Consider the following 18,757-nt stretch of genomic DNA (forward strand, 5'->3'; position numbering starts at 1 on the left):
ATGGTGAGGATGGGGGCAGGGAATGGGAGGCTGGGAGGGTTGCGGGCCCTGGCGGCCGAGTGGAAATGGGAGAGCTGGAACAGGGACAGCGCTCTGAAGCCGAAGGGAGGGCGCAGAGGTCCGGGGTCCGGGGGAGCAGGACGCCCGGAGTGTGTGGCGACAGTGGATCCGAGGGGGAGACTCCCGGCTCACGCAGCGGGCGGGGCGGGGCGCGGCAGGTGCGGGGGCGGAGCCACGTGAGGGCGGAGCCAAGCGGGGAGGAGCCTGGAGGGGGCGGGGCCGACGCCGGGCCCGCAGGCGGGGTGCGCCGCTCCTCTTCTGCGAGAGCAGCGGGGGCCGCGGAGCTGGAGCTGGAGCCGGAGCCCGGGCCGGGGCGGGAGTCGGGGCCGGGGCCGGGCCGGAGCGGGCTCCAGCGATATGGGGTCGGCCGACTCTAAGCTGAATTTCCGAAAGGCGGTGATCCAGCTCACCACCAAGACGCAGGTGCGACCGGGGCCCTGGCCTCCCCACCCACCTGCCGGGCTGGGGGCTGGGCAGGGCCGGGGGGCTGCGCGAACTTGGCTTGTCAGGAGATGGGGGACCGGCTGGCCTGCAGGGTGACGCTGAAGCCAGGGCCGGAGTGGGACCCTTGGCCTGTAGCCCAAGGCTTCATCCCCTAGCCCTAGTCCCTCACCCCCAGCCTCCTCTCCCGGGAATATCCCTCTATCCGCAGCCGCTGTTGCCACCTTAGGCTGACGTGTGCCTACTCCCAGAGCCGGCAGCGCTGCTGTCCGCCACCTGTCCCGCCCCCTCCCCCCACCCCACCCCCGCTCCCGCCCCTCCAGCCTCGCATCTCCAGCTTCCCCCCCTTCCCGCCCCCATCCACCCATCCACCTCCCTGCTCCCCTCCCTGCCCCTCGGTGCCCGAGGTTCCCAGACGCACAGACCCTGGCTGATTCAATGCAAACAAAGCCGGGCCGGCGCCTGCCGGGTCGGGGAAAACAGCTGGTGCGCGCTGGTAGCGGCCTCTCTGGGCCCAGGTCGATGTCCACAGCAAGGGAAGGCCCGGGTCTTCCTGAGAACGTGCAAAGAGTGGCGGGCAGCACTGCAGCCTAGCAAAGAGACCTGTTCCCAGGCCCATGAAGTCCGGTTTCCCAGCTGGGGATCACTGCTCCAGGGGGCTCCTCCTCTGAGGCCCAGCGGTGGGGATGGCTGTGTTTTCAGGTACCCTCTGTTTTCTGGGTCAGGGCTGACAACCCTCCAAGTTGTCTTTGACTGGCTGGTGTGGGGCCTGGGGATGTCTTTCAGCCTAGTCCATGCCTGCACACTCCCCTGAATTCACAAGTGGCACAGGGATCACCTCCTTGCCCCCAACATATAGGACCTGGCCCCAGCAAGGCTGCTTCTCTGCCTACCCCTTCTCTCCTTACCCCTTGAACCAGGCTGCCCTGGCTACAGAGATGCCCAGCCTTGATTCCGCAGATCCCCCACTTTCAAGGGAGTCAGGACTTGCTACTGTCTGGGACTTTCCTCTTACCCTTACCCCCAAGGGCTCTCTCTTGCTCATGGCAGTTAGAGTGGGACTGAGGGAGGCATCTCCCCACAGCCAGCTGGTCACAGCTCCAGAGGCTGGGCCTCTCGTCTTATACTCTCTCATTCCCACGAGAGATAGGTCAGGTGCCTGGCAAATGCCCAGGGCCTCTGGACAGTCCAGACCCAGCTAAGAGGCATTTGATAGAAACCAGATTTGCTTCTCAGCCACTTCCCTGATGGCTCCTGATTCATTCTAGCACTTGGCTTTTTGGGGATGGGGCTTCTAGGTCTATGGGTGGGAAGTGGGCCAGTCCCTCTGTGTGGGGCCACAGGGAGAGGAGGGAGGGAGGCAGACTCCCATGTTTACCTACCAGGGGAAGGAAACACCTTGTTGGAGGAATGAACTATGGGCTGTTGGCTCAGCAGGCAGGGTCCTTTGCCAGACCAGCAGGACTAGCTCAGCCAGGTCCCAAAGGATCTGGGTAGATTAGATTCCTACCTGCGCTGGCCCTCTCCCCAAAATACAGTGTGCCCATGGCTTTCCCAGCCCTGTTATGGAGCTGGCTGCGATGCTACTGTCCCATTTCCCAGCTGAGGACAGTGAGTTGGCTTGGGTCAAGACTGGAGCCGGAGACCAGCCTGGGTCTCCCTCCAGAGAGGCCCTGCAGGTGGGAAGGGACCTGGGGTGGCCTGAGGGAGAGACCCTGAAGCCTCCGGTCCTGCAGAGTGACTTGGCTTGGGCAGCTGGGGAGTGAAGACCAGATCCCAGTTGGTTGTTCCAGACCTTGCCACTCAGAATCCCCAAGGAGACTCAGGCCAGTGGTTCACAGGGTGTCCTCCAGTCTCAGATCCTTAGAGGCTGTGCTGTGAACACAGATGTTTGTTCTGGGCCACAGACAAGCCGACCCAGCACCTTTTCCTGTGGCGTGGACATGAGCCACCACTGCTGGGCCTTCCCTGTCTTCCTGCACTGCATCCTGTTTTCTTCCTGCCCTGGGCTAGGCCCGACCCTGGTCCTGAGACTTAGCAATTTGGGCTGTGTTTCCTGAACCTTCCCTAGGATGGGTGGGGCGCTAGAAGGAGGACCTTCCTGGACCCGGAACCCTCCCCTAGATCCTGCCTTTTTGGAGATTCTCTCTGTAGGCCAGGTGAAACCTGGTGGGTCCATGTTTACGTGTGTGCACATATATGTGCGTGTGAACCTGTGGTGACACGGTCCTCCAGGACAGGTCACCCTTAGCAGACTAGAGCACTTGTGGTCCTTCCTTCCCTCTCACCCCCAGCAAGTTGAAAAGATGTAGCTGGGCCCCTAAGCTGGTGGGGGGTCTGGCCTGAGCAGATGTTGGCAAAACCGGGCTAAGAATATCTGGTTTCCCACCAGGGTAGTTCAGTTCCTATGCCCTGGCAGCAAGAGCGTTCCTACCTCCAGCAAAAATACTCTTTTCAAAAAAGACTGGCTTGGACTCTAGAAGCTTCCGCGAGTTGTGTGGAGCCCAGCTCAGGTAACTGGGACCGGAGCTAAGCTGTGTTTCTCCCCTCAGAAGCCTGAGAGGCTCCAGTGACCCTGGCCAATACCCATAGTATCAGGCCAGCCTGGGGTAGCCAGGTGATGGTGGCCAAGCTGAAGCCAGGTGATGGTGACCGAGCCGCAATGGGAGCCAGAGAGCTGGGACTCTCTTCTGCTTCTTGGTTGGAGTAGCCTGGGGCCTCCTAAGTTTCCTTCGAAGTCTCTCTCCTCATTTTGAATTCAGTCCCTAGGTGATACTTGCCTGATGAACTGGGCCAGAGGTCAAGTCCACTGGTGCTCAGATGAGTTTCTGCCCCTTTAAGGGGGTAGTAACCACCTGGCTGGTGGGGAAAGTGTCAGAGATGGGGGCTTCCCAGAGGTGCTCCCAGGTTTTCTAGGATGTCCTTCCCCACCCCCATCCTGGTCACCCACACTGTGTGTGTGTGTGTGTGGGGGGGGGGGGGGTTGTGGCATCCTGTGACTCCAGTGACTGTCAGAGGGCTGTCCTGGCTGAGGGCAGGAGGGCCAGCAAACCCCAGCCCCAGGGCCCCTCCTTTGGCCTTTGTTCTTCTCCCCCAGCTAACTTGCTCTACCAGTTCTGAGACTGAGCAGGCCCTGGTACCAGGCCTGGCCTGAGGGCCATGGCCACGTGCTGTCCCCCAAGTGCTCTCCTGTAACTTGGAAGGTGGGGGGCGCTGCTGAGGGAGTGGGCCAGGGTACACGTGGACCTTGGTGAGGCTTTCTACCCCACCCGGAGCTTGGACAGCCCCACTGGTGCTCAGCCCTGCCCAGGACTAGATTGAAGCGATCTCTAGGACTAATGATGGCCTTTCCCTGAACAAATATTGGCTGAACATCTGCCATATGCCCCAAGTGCAGGGTCAAGGAAACAGGGCTGGTGGGCTAATGGGGCCTTGAGGCAGGTGCATTGAGACCCTGGAGTCAGGGCCTATGATGAGTGACTGAGGGTGGGGAGCAGGGTTCCAAGGTGGAAACAATCCTGTCTGGATCTAGAGCTTTGGGAGAATTCTTGGAAGAAGGGGATTCAGAGGATGGAGTTATTTTTAAATGAGATATATTTTGATGGTAAGAGTAATGCACACTGTGTGTGGATTTGTGTGGTAGCAGGGCATTTGTCAGCGCTTTCAGAGAAGGGAGAAGGCTGGGTTGATGGAGCAACCAGGGTCTCTTGTGGGAGCTGCTGTTCAGAGGGTGCCTCGGACACCCTGGCCCTCAGCAGACGAACATTCAAAAGGAAAAAGTAGTGATACGTGCGCTTGCCAAAAAATATCAGTTAAAAAATAAAAACCACCCAGAGAGTTAATCTCTGTGAACATTCTGTCATTTTCTTCTAGGCTTTTATTGCTGTATAATTTAGCAAAGACTGTGACCACCTTGTAGTTAGTTTTTACCTTATCTTTTCCACACAGTGTTGTACGTTGAGTGTTTTTCCTTCATTAACACTCCTTGGGAACACGGTTCTGGTGGTTTGCATAATAACCTGTTATATGGAAGTGTCTTAACTTTTTGAGTGTTCCCTGATTGTTGGCTAGTTAGGTCGATTCCAACTTCTCACTATTATCAACCATAGCACGTCAGTGAGCATCCTTATACGTGCACCTGTCTGATCATTTCTTTAGGGTTTCTAGAAGTGGAATTGATGATTCAAATTGGTGCCCTCTGTGAACTGCCTATGTGATTCAAAATGCGCAACTGTGTTTAAGGTGTGTCACTTCCCTAGGACCGGTGGGACTTTGGAATGTGCTAGAAGGGTGGGCATGCGGGGAAGAGGGGACAGTCCGAGCAGAGGCAAAGAGAAGCTGTGACAGGGTTGTGTCATAGGGATAGTACATACTGGTGTGTGTGTGTGTCCGTGTACAATATGTGTGTGTGTGCATACGTGTGTAGATACGTGTGGACACATGTGTGCACGCATGTAGGTATGTTAGGTCAGATCTTGGCTGACTGTCTGGCCCAGGTCTGGACTCAGTCCTGCAGGCAGTGGGGAGCCCTAAAGGTCTCTGTGGAGGGAACAGTGCCTTCGGTGTTGTGCTTTGAACATGGGTTGGGGGCAGTGTGGAGGCAGGATTGAGGAGATAAATTTGGAGGTGGGGCCCTGGCAAGAGTGGACCGAGCTGTGGTGCTGGCAGTGAGTGCTGAGAGGAGCAGGGGCAATCAGAGAGCCATGCGGGTTGACTCCTTTAGACTCGGGTGCGCCGGGAGAGGGTGGAAGCCGGGGCCGAGGGGAGACGGTGAGGCTGGGCTTAGGCGAAATGATCATCCATCGATCATCCATCGTCTTGTCTTCTTCCTTGGGGAGGGGCATGACCTGGGTCTGGTCCCCAGGCACTTGACCTAGAAGCTTGGCCTGGGGAGGTCCCCAGGTGGGGAGGCCCTGCCAGAGGAGGACGGTGAGTTTCCCTGTCCCTCAGGGACTGAGTTAGGCTTTGGCTGCCCAACTCAGTGCCCGGCTGACCTCTGGCATCCGCACCAAGTGTCTCCAGCCTGCCTGTGCCAGCCCGGGCTCGTGATGGCTGAAGCATGGCCCCCACATGGGAGGGCTCCTGGGCACCAGCAGGGATGGCACAAGGGGACCGTGGCTTCCTTGCTGGGGCTCCTTTGGCTACAGACTGGTCAAACTGTGGGCCTGTCGGCAAGGGATAGTGTAATCACTCTGGACACGCTGGGTCCCCCCACAGCCTGTGGAAGCCACCGATGATGCCTTTTGGGACCAGTTCTGGGCGGACACGGCCACCTCGGTGCAGGATGTCTTTGCCCTGGTGCCAGCGGCAGAGATCCGGGCTGTGCGGGAGGAGTCACCCTCCAACCTGGCCACTCTGTGCTACAAGGTGAGCGCAAGGTACCCCGTCCCTCGCTGCCACTCCCTGCTGGGCCATTTCCCACCCTCCCAGGGGGGCGCGGAAGCTGGCACAGCCCTGGGGACCTAGAGAGCAGGTCCCCATGACATCCCGCCTGCCCAGTTCTGGGCAGTCTCAAGGTGGCACCCACCTGGACCCACTGGCTGGGCTCTGGCAGGGAAGTGATCCTGGCACCCACTCCCTGTGAGGGCTTCCTCCGGCCCCCACCTTGCTGAGCACCTTCCCACACATCCACTTATTCAGCTCATCCTGTGTGGTGGATGCTGTTACTGTCACCATTTTACAGATGACGAGACAGATTCAGACAGGTGGTCACTTAGCAAGGTCTCAGCCAGTGAGCGGCGGGCTGGGCTCTCCAGTGAGGCTGCTCTCTGGGCCACTTCCCGTCCCCCTGCGCTGACTGAGCCAGTCTGCCTCTACCCCTCCAAAGCCTGGAGTGACCCCAAGTGTCAGAGCCCCACTCCCCACCCTTCTAGTGTACCCCTCTGCGTGTCCCCACAGGCCGTGGAGAAGCTGGTGCAGGGAGCGGAGAGCGGCTGCCATTCGGAGAAGGAGAAGCAGATCGTTCTGAACTGCAGCCGGCTTCTCACCCGTGTGCTGCCCTACATCTTTGAGGACCCTGACTGGAGGGGCTTCTTCTGGTCCACAGTGCCCGGGGCAGGGCGAGGAGGGGTCTGTGGGCCTGGCTGTGGGGCTGGGTGGGAGGTGAAGGGGAGACAGGGAGAGAACCCATTTGGGGTTGGTCATATTCCTCCAAATCTCTTGTGGCGTTTGGGAAGTACGAGAGTAGGCGAGTAGGGGGTGCTACTGAGGAGGGGGCTTCTCCCACAGGGGTCTCTGCCCCTGCAGCTGGGCAGATGTGGGGCAGGGAAGCTGGGCACTTGCCCTCCCTGGCTGCCCCCTCCCGGGCCGAGGACAGGACCTCAGTGATTCCCAGCAGGCCTGACGCTCTAGAGTTTTAGGGACCTGGCCTGGCTCCTCCCAGTCAGTGGGGAGGGTTTTTCCTCCCAGGGTCCCAGCCCTGCTCCTGCTCTGGCCCCTTCTGCCTAAGGAGGTTTGAGGTGATTGGGAATCTACTTCCTTTCTCTTCTGCCTCTACCTTCATCCCACTGCCCATGGGTGCCTGCCTGGGCCCAGATCCCAACCGCCTTCTGGGGCCACCTCTCCTTGGCCAGCGACCACTGAGGGGGCCTATATGTTATGTCCCTAGCAGGGAGAGGACGACGATGAGAATGCCCGGCCCTTGGCTGAGTCCTTGCTTCTGGCCATCGCTGACCTTCTCTTCTGCCCAGATTTCACTGTCCAGAGCCACCGCAGGAGCACTGTGGTGAGAGCCCCCCAGTCTTCCACCCCCCAGACTGGGGAGGGCTCTGGTCCTGGGTTGGGGCTGGTTGAAGTTCCCTGGGGCGGGACGCTGTGAGGGCAGGGGCTGCTCTGGGAGAGCCGGGCAGGTCTGGGAAGGGCTGGTGGCTGGTACAGCTGGAGAGGAGCCAGCTGGTGCCTGGCCCTGCCCCCTGTATCCGGGAGGCTGGCACAAGCACCCATTGTCCTCGCCTAGGCAGTGGGTGGGGGGTGTGGGGCTTGGACGGAGGAGGTCTGGCCCTCTCACTTCCTGGGGGTCCATGGACTCGACCTTGAGTGTTCTCTGCCCCCCACCCCCACGCACCACCAGGTGCACCCAATTCCGTTCCCTTCCCGCCCCCTCTCTCTCTCCCTGCCTCAAGCTGGACCGAGCAAGTAAAAGAACCAGAGGAGAAAAATGAGCTTTCAAGAACATTAATTTCTTCCCTTGTGCATTATCACCTGGGGCATTTTGAGGATCTGTCTTTAGGATAATATGAGGGTCTCTGCACCCAGGGGTGACAATGGGGGGTCTTGATCACTCACTCCCAGCCTGATCACTCTCTGACCGTGTCCCCAGGACTCGGCAGAGGATGTCCACTCTCTGGACAGCTGTGAATACATCTGGGAGGCTGGCGTGGGCTTTGCTCACTCTCCCCAGCCCAACTACATTCATGACGTGAACCGGTGAGCTTTGGTTGGACCCGGAGCCCACAGTGTGGCTGGACCCCAGGCCTTCCCCCCGCTCCCCGGCTCAGAGAGGGAACCACGCATGGGGTCTTTCAAGGAGACCCTGTCCACTTGGGACCCAACATCAATCTGATAGAAATAACGTGGGGTCATTACTTTTCATGGACTTGAGCTGGGGCCGGGCAGGGTGGGCATGCCCTCCTACAGGAGAATTGCCATCCTCAGGTACTGAACCCCCTGCCGTAACCCCCCCTCCCTAAGGATGGAGCTATTGAAACTGCTGCTGACATGCTTCTCTGAGGCCATGTACCTGCCCCCAGCTCCGGACAGTGGCAGTACCAACCCGTGGGTGCAGTTCTTTTGTTCCACGGAGAACAGGTGAGGGGCCCTGGCCTTTCTTTCCATTCTTCTGGTTCCAGGCAGCTGGGAGCGGAGGCTGCTCTCCAGCCCCGAGTCTTAGTTGAGGGGAGGTGCTGCCCCCTGGTGGTGATGGCTTGTAATGTACCTGCCACACGTTGTGCTCTCAAAGTCCAAGGTCCCAACTGTGGGGGGGGTGGGGGGGGGGGGGGTGGGGGGGGGTAGGGGAATGGTGCCTGGGTCCTCCATCTAGAGCTGTGCTGTCCCGTAGAAATATAACGCCAACCGCATATGCAAGTCGAACATTTCCAGTAGTGACAGTAAAAGAATAAAAAAGAAACAGGTGGACTTAATTCTAATATTTCATTTAACCGAATGTATCCAAAATACTACTACCATTTAGCATGTAACCAGTGTGCAGAATTATTGAGAGGTTTTACATTCCCTTCATGCTAAGTTTTCAACATCCGCCGTGTAGTTTATACTTACATTTGCATTCAGACCAGCCACGTTGTAAACTCTCAACGGCTACACGTGGCTTGTATCCAGCAGTGCCACTGAAGAGTGGCTGGGGAGAAGGCATCGTGAAATACCCCGAAGGATGGGGAAGCCTGGCCCACGTGGGGGCGTCCCTGGGCTCTGGGGGCACATGGTGGGACTTAGCAGCTACACATGCTGTGCAGAGCTGTGCCCAGGATGGTGCAGGCAGCTCAGGAGGCTCCCTGAGGGGAAGCCCCTCACCCTGTGGGACCCCAGCCCATTTTTTGAAGTCCCAAGGGAGGGTATCTGCCTCTCAAAGACCTGAGGGTCATTGTCAAGCCTGTAGATGGTGCAGTGCCAAGAATGGACCCTGATGTAAACTATGGGCTTTGATGATGTGTCCACGTAGGTTCGGTGTGGCAAAGAGCCGCTCTGGCGTGGGCTATCGGTAGTGCGGGAGGCTGTGCGTGTGTGGGTGCAGGGGGTACAGGGGAATCTCTGTTCCTTCCTTGTGATTTTTGCTGTGAACCTAAAACTGCTCTAAAAATAGCCTTACATTTAAAAAAAAATAGGCTTTAGCCCTTGGGAGAAAAATCTAAGGGGTATCGACACGATTTCCCATATAACTGGCCATCCCACTCTTGGTAATACATTCCTCTGCGCTTGGCCCAGCCTGGCCTGGGTTCTGGATGCAGGCAAGGACAAGGCGGGGTGTCTCTCTTAACTCAGGAGGGGATCAGCCTGGTTCTGTAATCTGGTTCCCAGCCTAGGGCGAGCGCCGGAACACTTGTGGAACGAGGGGGTGGCCTGGCTGACCCTCCTGGGAGGTGGACGAGGGCTGGTCTCGTGGTCTCCACAGCCTCGCCCCTCCTTTGCCGCAGACACGCCCTGCCCCTGTTTACTTCCCTCCTCAACACCGTGTGTGCCTATGACCCTGTGGGCTACGGGATCCCCTACAACCACCTGCTCTTCTCCGACTACCGGGAACCCCTGGTGGAGGAGGCTGCCCAGGTGCTCATTGTCACCTTGGACCATGACAGTGCCACCAGCGCCAGCCCCACCGTGGACGGCACCACGACAGGCACTGCCATGGATGACGCGGACGTAAGGATGGGAGTGGGGGGAGGGCAGCTGGCCCTGCCAGGCTCGGGGCACTCTCTTTAGCAGAGCTGGGCAAGGGATACCAGGTGGGCACCTCATGGTGAGCCTGGGGATGTCTGAGGGAGCCCTGGGGTAGGGGCAAGGGTGAAGCCACCCGCTTATCCCAGGCTCCACTCTTGGCAGCCTCCAGGACCTGAGAACCTGTTTGTGAACTACTTGTCCCGCATCCATCGTGAAGAGGTGAGTTGAACACTCCTCTTGCTCCGGTGGATTCTCAATGCCCACCCCCCACAATGGTTATGGCCTTGCAGGGGAGCGAGGGGTTGGAGACGAGATGGGGTAGGGGGAGTCCTGACCCCTACAGGAAGGAACCAGGGTCCCTGTGGACTTGGCCACCCCTGGCGAAACTGTGATGGCAGGACTTCGAGGGTTTTGAGATGCAGAAAAGGGCTGATGGCCTCAACTGGGTAAGGACAACTGGGCAGGCTTCCAGGAGGAGGTGGCTCTGAGGTCAGGTTTTGGTCAGGGGAATGACAGTGGCCTTAGAGGCCAGGCAGACCTGAGTTCTTGTGTCCTGGGACCTTGGGGGAGGTTCTTGTGTTCCCAGAGCGCTGGCTTCTGCGGCTGTAACATGGAAACAGTAACTGCCCCCTTGCCTTGTTGAGAGGATTTCTTGTAGCGGGTGCTGAGTGAGTGACCGCTCTTTGAGAATAGTAGAGTGTGCCTCCGGTGTGACAGGGCGATGGGGAGGGGTGGGGGCATAGCATCGGTTAACACAGAGTCCAGTTCAGAGTGTGGGTGTGGGGGGTCACTAAAAGCAGCCTTGCTCGGGGACAGGGGAGCCTGTGGTCTGGGGGAGGGGCAGGAGTTCCCTCCGGACCTGCCCTGGACTCAGCTTCCTGAGGGGCCTGCATCAGGACAGCTATTGATGACAGAACCTGGGCCTTTCAGGCTCTAGAGGTGGGACCAGGCTCCGGGGGAATGAGGAGGGGTTTGTGGGGAAGCCGCAGCCACAGAGGGCTGGACTGGACAGGTTCCCGCTGTCCCCCACTCAGGACTTTCAGTTCATCCTCAAGGGCATAGCCCGGCTACTCTCCAACCCTCTGCTCCAGACCTATTTGCCCAACTCCACCAAGAAGATCCAGTTCCATCAGGAGCTGCTGGTCCTCTTCTGGAAGCTCTGTGACTTCAATAAGGTGGGCTGGCCTCGGGGACCTGGCCTGGCGGGCAGCAGTCTCCCCTGAGATGGGGAGTGGCCACTCTGGATAGCCCAGTGTTGGGGACAGTGTCTGGGGACACTCCCAGGATGGGGAGGGGGTGGGGCAGAGCTGTCTCCCCCCTGACCGTGCCCACCTGTCCCCCACCCCACCCAGAAATTCCTCTTCTTTGTGCTGAAGAGCAGTGATGTGCTGGACATCCTGGTCCCCACCCTCTATTTCCTCAATGATGCCCGAGCGGATCAGTGTAAGGCTGGGGGTGGGCATGAGATCCGGGGGGGGAGGGGGGCTTCCTTGTAGAGGGGTGGGTCGGGCCGGTCTGTGCTGCCCCCCCGGGAGCTCAGGCTTGGGGCTCTGACCTCCCAGAAGGGACTTCTTCCTGGGCTTCTGAGATGGGTCTCTGCCCCGGGCTCCCTTCCTCCCCTCCGCACCCTGTGTGGTGACCTCTCATTACCGCCTGCCGCAGCTCGGGTGGGCCTGATGCACATCGGAGTCTTCATCCTGTTGCTTCTGAGCGGCGAGCGGAACTTTGGGGTGCGGCTCAACAAGCCCTACTCAGTGCGCGTGCCCATGGACATCCCGGTCTTTACCGGTACCCACGCAGACCTGCTCATTGTGGTGAGGGGCCTCCCTCAGCCAGGGCCTGGGGACGGGGGGGATGTCCTTTTGGCCCAGTCTGGAGGTGGAGGGGACCCCACGGCCACCCCTCTGCCTCCTCGTACAGGTATTCCACAAGATCATCACCAGCGGTCACCAGCGGCTGCAACCCCTCTTCGACTGCCTGCTCACCATCGTGGTCAACGGTAGGGGGGCTGGGAGCCCGCCTTCCCAGTGCTCACCACCAGGTGGCGCCAGGCCACGGGCTGACCGGCCGTGCCTCCCTGGCTCAAACCCCTCCCTTCCAATAGCAGTATGATGGTAGCTTCCTTTACACTGGTCAATTTTCTAGTAGCCACATTAAAAACAACAACAACAACAGTAACAACAACAAAACAGAAGCAGGTGACAATAGTTTTATAATATATTTTATGTAATCCACTCTATCCAAAATACCATCATCTCAACATATAATTATACCCCATGCAAATTATTAGGATATACATTTCTTAATTTTTAAAATTTACTTATTTATATAAAAGTTTTAAAATGTTTATTTTTGAGAGAGAGAGAGAGAGAGAGAGAGCGTGAGCAGGGGAAGGGGCAGACAGAGAGGGAGACACAGAATCCAAAGCAGGCACTAGGCACTGAGCTGGCAGCACAAAGCCTGATACGGGACTTGAACCCAACAAACTTGGGATCATGACCTGAGCTGAAGTCAGACATTTAACCAACTGAGCCACCCAAGCGCTCCTTAAATTTATTTATTTTTGAGAGAGAGAGAGAGAGAGAGAGAGAGGAAAAAACAAAACAAAACAAAACGAACGAGCGGGGGAGGGGCAGAGAGAGGGGGATAGAGAGAATCTGGAGCAGGCTTTGTGCTTTCAGCAATCTCACAAACCGTGAGATCATGACCTGAGCCGAACTAAAAAATCAGAGCCACGCAGGCGCCCCCCCCAAATTATTGGGGTATTTTATATTCTTTTTCACATCCAGTCTCCAAAATCTTGTGTATTTCACATGTGCAGCACATCTCGGTTAGAAGTAGCTTTGTTTCAAGTGTTTAATGGCCACAAACAGCTTGTGGTGACTGTGCTGGACAGCACGGATTTGGACAGTGTGGTCTCAGGGCGTCAGGATGTGCCCCAGCCTCCCGCGAGGACTGCAGACCCCTGTGTCCCAGGGGAGGGGCTCAGGCTGGCTGGCGTGCCGGGCCCAGGAAGCAGGGTGGCTGTGGGCTGAGGCAGGATGACTTATGTGCGGCTGACTTTTGGAGAGGACGTCTTGGGAGGGAGTGGACTGGACTCCAGAGTTGATGGGCCGGAGCTGGGCCCTGGGGGCCCCTAGGTGCACCCTGAGCTCTAGGGCCAGAACCGCACCTTCCCTTACTGGTTCACTCCCCGGCTCTGTTTCACACATTTTAACTGAGCACTAAGTGTAGCTGCTTCTGAGAAATGCATTTGTGAACGAGAAAGCCACCATCCCTGCCCCAGCCTGGTGAGGGAGAAAGACACGAGACAAAGAAGCTCACAGATCGATATATGGCTTCATGCCATGCACAGTGCTTTATCTCTGACTCCCCTCACAGGCCCTGCAAAAAATAAGTTTCTAATTATGCTTGGAGTATCCGTTTCATATTCCAGAAAGACTCACGGATCCTGAGTTTGTATCCCTGCTCAATCATTTTATAACGGGGAACTTTAGGCAAGTTTACAAACCTCTCCGAGTCTGTATAAAAATGGGGATGGTTTCATCTGTGTCCGGACCCGCCTCCCCCGCCCCCCACCTTTCAGAGGTGTGGCGAGGAGTGGGCGAGAGGCCATGTGTGAGTGGCTCTGTGAACAGTAGGGCTGTCCCCCTGGAGTCCTGTAGAAGGCATGGCCAGTGTGGCCTTGGTCTCTGAGGACTCGTTCTTCCTGGCTTTGTGAGGGGCTTTACAGGCAAGGGGCAGGCAGGGGTTTGAAGCAGGAACATCTCGTCCTGTTCGGGCTGGGGGTGTGCAGGGAGGACTGGCGGGGGCCCCAGGAGTGAGCCGGCTCCTCCCCTGCAGTGTCCCCCTACCTCAAGAGCCTGTCCATGGTAGCTGCCAATAAGCTCCTGCACCTGCTGGAGGCCTTCTCCACCACCTGGTTCCTCTTCTCTGCTGCCCAGAACCACCACCTGGTCTTCTTCCTCCTGGAGGCCTTCAACAACATCATCCAGTACCAGTTTGATGGTGAGGCAGCAGCCCGAGCCCCTGGCCTGGATGGGAATCAGGGCGGGCAGTGTGCAAGGACACCTTCCCGTCTAAGGAGGACGCAGATCCCTGTCCCGCCGCCCCCAGTCCATGCAACATGCATTTATTAAGCACCTGCTGTATACCAAGCTCAGTGCTGGGTGGAGGGGATATGGTGGAGAGCAAAGCAGAATGCTTCCTCCCCTATGGAGCTCCCAGCTGGGGATGGAGGCACGGAGGGAGGCTTTAAGAATAAATAATAACCCACAAGAAGCATTTAGCAGGGTGTCTGGCGACTTCCATATTAGTGGTTATTATTGTTTCCAAAAGGAATATTTGCACTGATCGTGAGGGAGGAATGGGGGTGGGGGAGGGTAGAAAAGCATCGTGTGGGGTGGCAGCATATGCAAAGGCCCTGGGGTGAGATGCTGAACTGAAAGCAGAACAGTGTGGTGAGAGGCAGGACTAGAGAGCTGGATGGGGCATTGAAGGCCCAGAGCCGAGGGGATTCAGTGTGGGCAGCAGAGCACAGGCCCAGGCCATATTGTCCTTATTGTCCTTCCTTCCTGTGACCTGGCTTAGGGACGTGGTCAAAATATTGAACAGCTGGCTTGGTGTGGACACACACGCTGGGCCTGCCCCACTTTGCCAGTGTTACCCCTTAGTGTGCTGGGCCGTGAGGGGGTCTGGAAGGGACTGGGGAGGGGCACGGGGGGAGCTCATCCCAGAAGCTCTTCTCCAACAATGTGACATCTCGGTATAGCCACTGCCACCCCCACTGCCGGGTGCCAGTCCTTCTATAGCTCCGTCTCTTGGGCGCCCCGTACCCTCTCCTACCTCTGGGGTCAGACGCCCTCCTGTCCTTCAGACTCCCCCTCCCAGAAACCTGCCCGGCTGGAGGGGGAGGCGAGGGGGCCTCCCCGAGGTGAGGCGTGCTCCCTCTCTACAGGAAACTCCAACCTGGTCTACGCCATCATCCGAAAGCGCAGCGTCTTCCACCAGCTGGCCAACCTGCCCACCGACCCGCCTGCCATCCACAAGGCCTTGCAACGGCGCCGACGGACGGCTGAGCCCTTGTCCCGAACCGGCTCACAAGAGGGCGCCTCCATGGAGGGCTCCCACCCTGCCGCCCCCGCCGAGCCCGGCACTCTCAAGACCAGCCTGGTGGCCACCCCAGGTCTGGCCCCGGCGGGCGGCAGGGGGGTGTGGGTGCCTGCGTGGTTGGGGGACAGACAGGGTCTCTGGGATGTCATGCAATCTCTGGCAAAGGGCATGGCCTGAGTTGGGAAGCCGAGGGTACGGGAATGGCTGCAGGGGTGGGGGTGAGGATATTGGGAGGCGGAGGAGGACTAGCTTGGTTGGGGGGTGGGACTGCGCCTCAGAACTGGGTGTGCGGGGGTCAGGCATGGCATCGCTAAAGTGGGGGAAAGAGGGGGCCTTGCGGGGCCCAGCGCAGATGCCTCCTCGGAGGGGCCCCACAGCAGGTGTCCTCACACCCACCTGCCCCCACCCCCAGGCATTGACAAGCTGACGGAGAAGTCCCAGGTGTCAGAGGATGGCACCTTGCGATCCCTGAAGCCCACGTCCCAGCAGAGCTCGGCGGATGGCAGTCCCACTGCAGAGGTGGGTGACGGGGACTCCCACAGTGGGGTGAGGTTGGGACTTCCCTTTCTCCCCAGCTTCTGCGGTGGGGGCCGGGCCAGGGTGCTCTGGGATTACCTGCAACAGAGGGCAGAAACCCAGTGCCCAGGGCATCTGGGGACTGGGGGTGCTTTCGCAGACCTCTCCCTTGTTTACTGGTCCCAGGCTTAAGCCCTTGGCCTTCAGACTCCTCATCCATCAATCTTATCTGAGCTGAGCTGGCCTTTACCCGACCAGCCCAGTCAGCCCCTAGCCTGAAACCTGTCATCAGGCTGGGCTGGGTTGGGCAGGGCCTGAAGCCCAGGGCAAAGGGTACTGGGCTGGGCTGTCCCCACCGTTCGGAGTGAGCCCCCCACCAAAGGGGCCAGTGTCATTGCCTCCTAGATTCCAGGCTATGGGAGGGCCTGGGAAGAAGGGCTTTCCCTCTGTCCTCTGCCCCACGCCTGCTCCCTGTACCCCTCACTCCCGTCCCTTCCCTCCGTGCAGGAGCCCGGTCAGGCATGGCGAGAGCAGCGGCGACTGTCCAGCGCGTCAGCCAGTGGGCAGTGGAGCCCAACATCGGAGTGGGTGAGGGTTTGGGCAGGTGGCTCTGAGGTGGGGGCGGGGCGGGGGCTCTTGGCCCTACAAACAGCTCAGTGAAGGCTCGGAGGGGGATGTGTCCAAATCCAAGAACGAGCCTGGGAGCCAGGCTCCAGATCACTCCTTCCGGCTGGGTGACCTTGGACTCTCTGGCTGGGTTGCTTCCTCTGTCTACATTGTTCCGGAATATGCTGCAGGGTTGAACTCCACTTGCCCACAGCGCTGGCTTCCTTACTAAGCTTTCCTTTCCAGCTTCCTCCCCCAGTTCACTTGTCCGCTCCCTTGTGTGTGTCCTGTGATCACTACCAATTGTGCTTCAGTGGGGATAAACGTCCTACTTGGTCATGTCATTGTGAGGATCCAAGGGGACAGCTTTTGGCACGTAGTTTATGCTCGATGACAGGCCACAGCTCTTGCCATGAATAACCGTCAGTGTTCATGGGCCCTGCCCTGGGCCAGGCCCTTGTTGTGGTGAGCGGGGACCCTTTCTGCCCCGGGGAGCCCGTGCTTCTGGGTCAGGGGTCAGGCCTATCCCCTCGCCGGTGGGGGCTGCTCTCCCAGCCCCAGGAACCCCCGTCCCTCCCCCAGGTTCTCTCGTGGAAGTCCAAGCTGCCACTGCAGACCATCATGAGGCTGCTTCAGGTGCTGGTTCCCCAGGTGGAGAAGATCTGCATTGACAAGTGAGGCCTGGGGGAGGGGGGCGGGGGCAGCAGGTAGGCCGGGGCGGGGCTGGGTGTGCCTGGGGGCATGGGTCCCATGCTCCCCTCGACTTTCAGGGTGGGTTTCCCCATGTGGGCACGTTGGAAACCATCCCCTCTTCCTGGCAGGGGCCTGACGGATGAGTCAGAGATCCTGAGGTTCCTGCAGCATGGCACCCTGGTGGGGCTGCTGCCCGTGCCCCACCCCATCCTCATCCGCAAGTACCAGGCCAATTCGGGCACGGCCATGTGGTTCCGCACCTACATGTGGGGCGTCATCTACCTGAGGTGGGTCTGCCTGGCGGGGGTGGGGGTGGCGGGGACTCAGCGGGGGGGGCCTCCGCTCTGGGTCCCGGCATGGCAGTAGGCTTAATGTTGAGACGGTCAACCAGGAGGGTCTCGTCTAGTCGAGGGTGGGCTCCCACTGCCTAGGGTGGGACAGCAGGGTGGAAGGGGTTTGGGCTGTACCACGTCCTAGCTCCTCCCCAGTCTTTCCTGCAAGGCCTCCCAGCACCCCCCTGACAGCCGACTCCCTCCGCAGGAATGTGGACCCACCTGTCTGGTACGACACGGATGTGAAGCTCTTTGAGATCCAGCGGGTGTGAGGCTGGGACTGGGGGAGGGTGGGGGCCCTGGCCCCTTGATGCTCCCCTGACTCCATGTTCTGGGCTTTAAATGACCACAATCAGAGCCGGGGCTGACAGAGTGGCTGAGTCCTGGGGGGCAGGCTCTAAAGGCCCCTTGTAGCTGGGATGGTGGGGACAGGCTGTGATCAAACCCCTTTCCCTGCCCTCCCCCTCCCCAGAGGGGCATCTGGGTGGCTGTGGACTCACAGGAGCCTCCTGTCTCCAGGGCTTCAGGCCCTGGCCAGAGCCCCCGCCTCACTCTGATTCCCCCTCAAGACCCCTTTTCTGTGCTACCCACCCCCAGGGGCCACGGTGCCCTAATGGGCTGCCCTACAGGGAGCTGTGAGCTGTCCCTTAAGGCACCTGGCAGGGACAGGGGAGCCTTTCCAAGCCTCCTAACCTGGAACCACCTGGTCCAGGACCAGGCTTGCTGCTGGGGCCCAAAGGAGGAAGGACAGTGTCCGGGTCACTTGAGGAGGAGACCAGGGGCTACTAGACTGCAGAAGCCAGACTGGGGGATCTCCTGCATTTTAGGGGTTTGGAGTGGGGTGTTGAGGGTCTCCTGCTATATTCTCTCTGGTCAATGGATGTAGCCTGACTCTCTTATCCAGTAGGGGCAGAGAAGGGTGGGGAGGGAACCATTCGATCCTCCCTGCCCCCACCCGCTGCCTGGATGACTGGGGGGCGGAGGGGGCAGGATGCCACCCCTCCACCCTCCAGCTCTGGCCTCTGGGTCTCCCTCACCCTATTTGTGTCAGTACAATCTTTGCTGTGTACAATCGGCCTCTTTACACAATAAACCGTCCTCTCCATGTCCTGGCTCTTTGTGCTTGGAGGGGAGGGGCTCGGGCCATGGCTCTTGTCTTCAGGGGAGCTGGGGACTCTGTCTCCCAAAGTCAGTCCGCAGAGGGCCCTCAGCATATGCCTGGGAACCAGCATTTATCATTTTCTCGGGTGGGGAAATGGAGGCTTGCATCCTCTCACCCAGGATGCGGCCCCCTGGGCTCTGGCCACCCGGAGAAAGCGCCCAGGCAGGAGAGGACAGAGGCTTGCCTCCCAGCCTTCTGCACGGCCCCCAGGGGCTGTGCTGGTCCCAGGAAGCTACCAAAACAGCACTGAGGGCCCCTGGGGCTGCGGCCCTGTGCCTGGCAGTGCCCAGCATCATGAGGAGGGGCCCAGAGGCCTGCAAAGCCTGGGTTGCCCTCCCTGAGCCTCACCCTGGGCTTCACCTGGGGCCCAGCCCACTGTTTGCACTGGGCTCAGGGTGATGGATGGGCCGTCAGCGCCTCTGCCCCTTCCACCCAGTGGCTCAGAGGA

The 18,757-nt window shown here is 59.2% G+C and overlaps 1 protein-coding gene across 3 annotated transcripts; it reads left to right on the forward strand.

Moving 5' to 3' along the window:
• The first annotated feature begins 278 nt into the window (after window positions 1–278).
• Window positions 279–18,252, forward strand: HID1 (HID1 domain containing). Of its 3 annotated transcripts, none has more exons than XM_053892331.1 (19): window positions 279–483; window positions 5,719–5,868; window positions 6,400–6,570; window positions 7,109–7,225; window positions 7,820–7,926; window positions 8,191–8,307; window positions 9,648–9,870; window positions 10,051–10,107; window positions 10,923–11,063; window positions 11,241–11,331; window positions 11,551–11,702; window positions 11,809–11,887; window positions 13,732–13,896; window positions 14,846–15,073; window positions 15,413–15,519; window positions 16,024–16,104; window positions 16,705–16,796; window positions 16,944–17,102; window positions 17,356–18,252. In XM_053892331.1, exons 1-19 carry the CDS (start codon window positions 418–420, stop codon window positions 17,417–17,419), a joined length of 2,367 nt encoding a protein of 788 aa, XP_053748306.1. In that variant the 5' UTR covers window positions 279–417; the 3' UTR covers window positions 17,420–18,252. The 3 variants fall into 3 exon arrangements, with proteins under 3 accessions (XP_053748306.1, XP_053748307.1, XP_053748308.1); XM_053892332.1 differs by having other exon boundaries at window positions 7,109–7,222; XM_053892333.1 differs by having other exon boundaries at window positions 7,112–7,225.
• Window positions 18,253–18,757: the final 505 nt, after the last annotated feature.

The sequence above is a fragment of the Panthera pardus genome, unplaced genomic scaffold (assembly GCF_024362965.1).
Source record: "Panthera pardus isolate Hobbes unplaced genomic scaffold, ASM2436296v1 HiC_scaffold_3, whole genome shotgun sequence".
Classification (NCBI taxonomy): domain Eukaryota; kingdom Metazoa; phylum Chordata; class Mammalia; order Carnivora; family Felidae; genus Panthera; species Panthera pardus.